Here is a 4,586-nt window from a genome sequence, read left to right on the forward strand (position 1 = left end):
CAGTGTACCCGAATCCGTAAAATATAACGAAATACAACTTTCAAATATAGGCCTTCAGCCTTCGATATTTGGAAATTTTCTTCTTTTTATTTTAATCTTATTTTGTGCCATTCTGGCAGAATCCATCATCAAGTCCCGGGACCACGGAAACCACATTCTGGCCGTAAGTTTGACTTTTAAATAGAAACTAATGAATAGAAGAATACCAAAAATAAAAATACAGTGAAAATAACTTAAACCCATTGATTAACGTCCGGGGAATAACCTATTTATAAGAAGGTCAGAACAAATACTGGGTTTGTGCATGAGCTAAACAGTCATTTTGACAACCACTCTTGACGTTTCTTTTTGTTTGGAAACAATCCTCAACGTTTGTTGTTTCTTTTACTGAAAATGTAATTCTTTTTACAACAATTAAATATTAGGAGTGATTAAACATGGACGACTACGATATAATATCGTTGATAGGCGAGGGATCATTCGGTCGTGTCTACAAAGCCACCCAAAAGTCAGACGACAGTAATGTTGCAATTAAAATCATCAAAAAGGTAACGAGTTTGTTTTTCGGTGACTTTCTCCCGTGTTTTCACCTGTTGTTTCCTTGTAGGGCTACCGTACGTCCCGAGAATTGAAAAATCTTCGGCGAGAATGTGACATCCAGGGATACCTCAAGCATCCAAACATTGTGGAAATGTTACGATCCTTCGAAACGAAAACAGAAATCGTTGTGGTCACTGAGTTCGCACAAACGGATCTGCACAAATATTTGAGGCAGAACGGAGTCATCACAGAGGAGCAGGCGCAAGTGCTGACCGGGCATCTCGTTTCTGCTTTGTATTATTTGCATTCCCATCGAGTTTTGCATCGAGATTTGAAGCCGCAGAATATTCTGTTGGGAGACAACTTGCATGCGAAACTCTGTGATTTCGGGTTGGCAAGAAACATGACGGCAGGGACGCATGTTTTGACTTCTATCAAAGGAACTCCGCTTTATATGGCACCTGAGCTTCTTGCTGAGAAACCGTACGATCACTTGGCTGATCTTTGGTCGTTAGGCTGCATAATCTATGAGACTTTGACGGGGCAACCGCCATTTCACACGAATTCATTCCTGCAGCTTGTCTGCTTGATTAAGCACGAGGATGTTAAGTGGCCAAGCTTTTTACGCGGAGAAAGCGTTTCATTTATGCAGGTAAGCGATAAGTTTGAGCCGAATGACATCCTCTGAATCAATCTGCTGGAAAGCCTCATGTAAAGCATTCATTTCTTGTGCCCTATTCAGGGATTGCTTGAAAAAGATCCTTCACTTCGCTTCACCTGGGCTCAAATTCTTTGTCATCCGTTCGTCGAGGGGCGACTCACCATTTTAGACGAACAAACGGAGCCATCGCCTTTCATAGATCCTCCCGAGAAACCATCAAGAGGCGCAAAGCAGAAAACTTCCCGCAATTTCGATCCAAATAATATCAGCGCGAATTTAAGTCTGCTCACCCTCACTGACCACTCCGAGACTGCAGGCAATTTGACTTCCTCCAAGGACAGCATCAAGGCAATGCTGCAGAGCGACATAGAGAACATCGACACAGACGTCGATGAAGTGAAAATCCCCTTCGCGGAGGCCGCACCATTTAAGTTTGAACCCCGCAAACCTTCAACCGATGAGGGTGCCTGTTTTGTTACAGGAAACTCAAATTTGGTCGTGAATCATTTGAACGACAACTTTCAAATAGAAACGGCTGAAGTTAAGCAAAAGGCGAGGCTGACATTGAACTTGAAGAAGTCCACGCCGCATACAGAAAAATCAAGTCGAAGCAAAGACTTGGAGAAACGCAAACTCAGTCAAAATTTGGATAATTTCTCACTGAAATTGGGACAAAGTCTTGGCGACAGTGAAGCTGCCGTTAAAAAAATTGGAGAGAACGTTTCTGAAAAGAAACAGAAGCAGCAAGCGAAGATTGCAGCGGCAATCGACGAGTAAGATCTGATTTTGTTTAAACCCAAGAAGAAAACTAACTTATTAATTCCAAACAGAAAATCTCCACCGTGCTTACTGCCTGGCTGGGACTCTTGTGATGAATCTCAAAGTCCACCCATTGAGAATGATGAATGGTTGGCATTCCTTCATCGATCCATGCAGGAAATTCTTGACGGCGAATTGGATTCACTTAAACAACAGAATTTAGTGAGCATTATTGTGGCGCCTTTGCGAAATTCCAAGGCTAGTCCTAAAGTTTTAGAAAGTGTTGCTCAATTACTCAGTCTTCCATTGGTTTTGGGTAGCCCAACAAGCGTGTTGGATTGCATTCAGAGCGTAAGACATTTCCAGGAATTTGTTTGATCCACTCTTTCAATTTCGTTGATATTTTTCATAGGTTTATATTGAAGTAAAACTTGTGCCAAATTTAATCTACGCGTCGAAGTTGCTGGCAAGTAGCAAGGGTTCGTCTTCAGATTCGACTTCTTCACAACTTTGCTCGTCTACTCACCGCTCGTACAAGTAAGATAGAAATCCGTCTTGGTTTTTGTATTTAAAAAGCTGCCATGTAAGTTCTTACTCTTTCAGATCAATCAATGATCTCACCCCCGTGGAAATCAAAACAATTTCAAGTTTATATGAGCTAGTGTGCCACCTCGTGCACTTAAACCAGCGCTTCCTTTCGCAGCTCTGCGACGCCGTTGCAATTTTGGCAGCAGATGAGCTCCTGATATCCTTCCTGTCCCATGGTATCATTACAAAGCCTAATAATTTCGCATCCATTATAAACCACTTTTTTCCAGACTTCACTAACTCCGATGCGGTGCGAATTGCAAACAACGTCATCGCGCTCTTTTGTTGTGTGGTTCGTGAACTACCGGAAAATGCCCACCTAGTTGAGCGTATCGTCTTTAATCAGAAAATGAATTTAGTTTTTCTCATGAAAAATAGAAATCCAACATTGAGATTGCGGACTTGTATGCTGATGAGACTTTTGGGAAGGTTCAGTTGTCGCGGGTTGCAAAGCATTTGGTCGACGAATCTAAGGGAGACGATGGAAAATTTGATTTATGACTCGAATGAAGAAGTTAAGATGGTAATGTGTTTCGCATCGATTTTCCCTTTACGGAGGTTCCCAATCTGAAATTTTTTCTTCATGTCGTTTACAGGAAGCTGAAAGTGCCTTGGATGAGTTCAAGCAGTTTTCGTTTTATACATAAGTTAAAAGAAATATATGTTTTAAAAATAATAGAACCGTCTTTCGCTTCTTTTAAAAAAGATTAAGTTTTTGGCGATAGGTATAAGGTTGTAATTGTGGGTATTGGTTGATGCTGAGTGGCATGGGGGGTGTTGAAGCTACAGCTTATAAAGGACGTATTCTTACAAACATAACTTGATGGAGCCATGTTTATTGGCAGAAGTTGTATCACTACAGCCCCTTCCGGCAGAGTGTCTTCAGTTGTCTCAATTGTGAAATAATTTACAATCTTCGTAAAAACAATCAACCATCAATCAATTTTGCTTTAAAATTGAGGTACTCCGGAGTCCGCCACTTTATAGCGGGCGTAATAATTGGAGATAAGCTTTTCTTCACCTTTTTAGTCCATGGACCTCTTCCCCTCGGACACCACCTTGTCGTGGTGACGGAGCCAGTAGTAGTTTACTACTACACTAAGGGTGTCCAAACATGAATATGGAAACTAGGGATTTGAACTCCCCAAGCGGTATGAAATCATAGACTTCGAATCCACCCGCGATCATGAGCAATCATGTCGCGGTCATGGCGCGGATTTTGGAGGCCTCACCCCTTCGGAGAAACCTGTAGAAGGCATACTTTCCGACTCAGTGATAAGCACTCATTTAGTGCCTACGGCGAAACAAATATGTGTCTGCATGCCAAATGTTGGTACCCTAACTGGAAAGACGGAGGAACTCGGAAGAGCCCTTCGGAAAAGGCGCATTGATATCTGTGCTCTGCAAGAAACCCGATGGTCTGGTGCCAAAAGCTGCGACATTGAACGTGAATGCGGTAAAAATGGTCATAAACTTCTCTATTTTGGTAGCCCACACACTCAATATGGTGTTAGCATTGCCATCTCATTAGCATTGCCAAGATTAAAGAAGTCGAACGATTTGATGATCGGCTGATGAAGCTCACCATTATATCAGCTGATCGCACCATTCACTTCTTCACCGAGTACGCACCACAGACAGGTCGACCTGATGACGAGAAAGATGCCTGCTGGCAACTTCTCGATGAAAACATTTGGTACGTGCCTGCTGACGACTATATCATCATTGCCGGCGACCTTAATGGTCATGTGGGTGAAGATGCAGACGGTAACAGGTGCCATGGGGAAAGGGGTTTGGAGCGCGTAATGAGGGTGGCGAACGTATAATTGCTTTTGCGGACACCCATGATCTTGTACTTATGAATACATGGTTCATCAAACGATTGTTTCACCTTCCTACATTTTATAATGGGAACAGTAAAACGCAAATCGGCAATATTCTCATACGACGCCAATATTTTACCACCATCACTGATTGCAAAGCCGTTCCCTGTGACACCATCTCACCTCAACATCGGCCGTTCATTGCCGCCCTGTGA

The 4,586-nt window shown here is 42.6% G+C and overlaps 1 protein-coding gene across 1 annotated transcript; it reads left to right on the forward strand.

Moving 5' to 3' along the window:
* Nucleotides 1-362: 362 nt before the first annotated feature.
* Nucleotides 363-3,224, forward strand: LOC119657003 (serine/threonine-protein kinase fused). Its single transcript, XM_038063741.1, has 8 exons — nt 363-548; nt 608-1,192; nt 1,283-1,974; nt 2,032-2,311; nt 2,373-2,497; nt 2,564-2,724; nt 2,779-3,071; nt 3,145-3,224. The coding sequence occupies exons 1-8, from the start codon at nt 438-440 to the stop codon at nt 3,193-3,195; spliced, it is 2,298 nt and encodes a 765-aa protein (XP_037919669.1). The 5' UTR covers nt 363-437; the 3' UTR covers nt 3,196-3,224.
* The last annotated feature ends 1,362 nt before the right edge of the window (nt 3,225-4,586 follow it).

The sequence above is a fragment of the Hermetia illucens genome, chromosome 5, assembly GCF_905115235.1.
Source record: "Hermetia illucens chromosome 5, iHerIll2.2.curated.20191125, whole genome shotgun sequence".
NCBI lineage: Eukaryota > Metazoa > Arthropoda > Insecta > Diptera > Stratiomyidae > Hermetia > Hermetia illucens.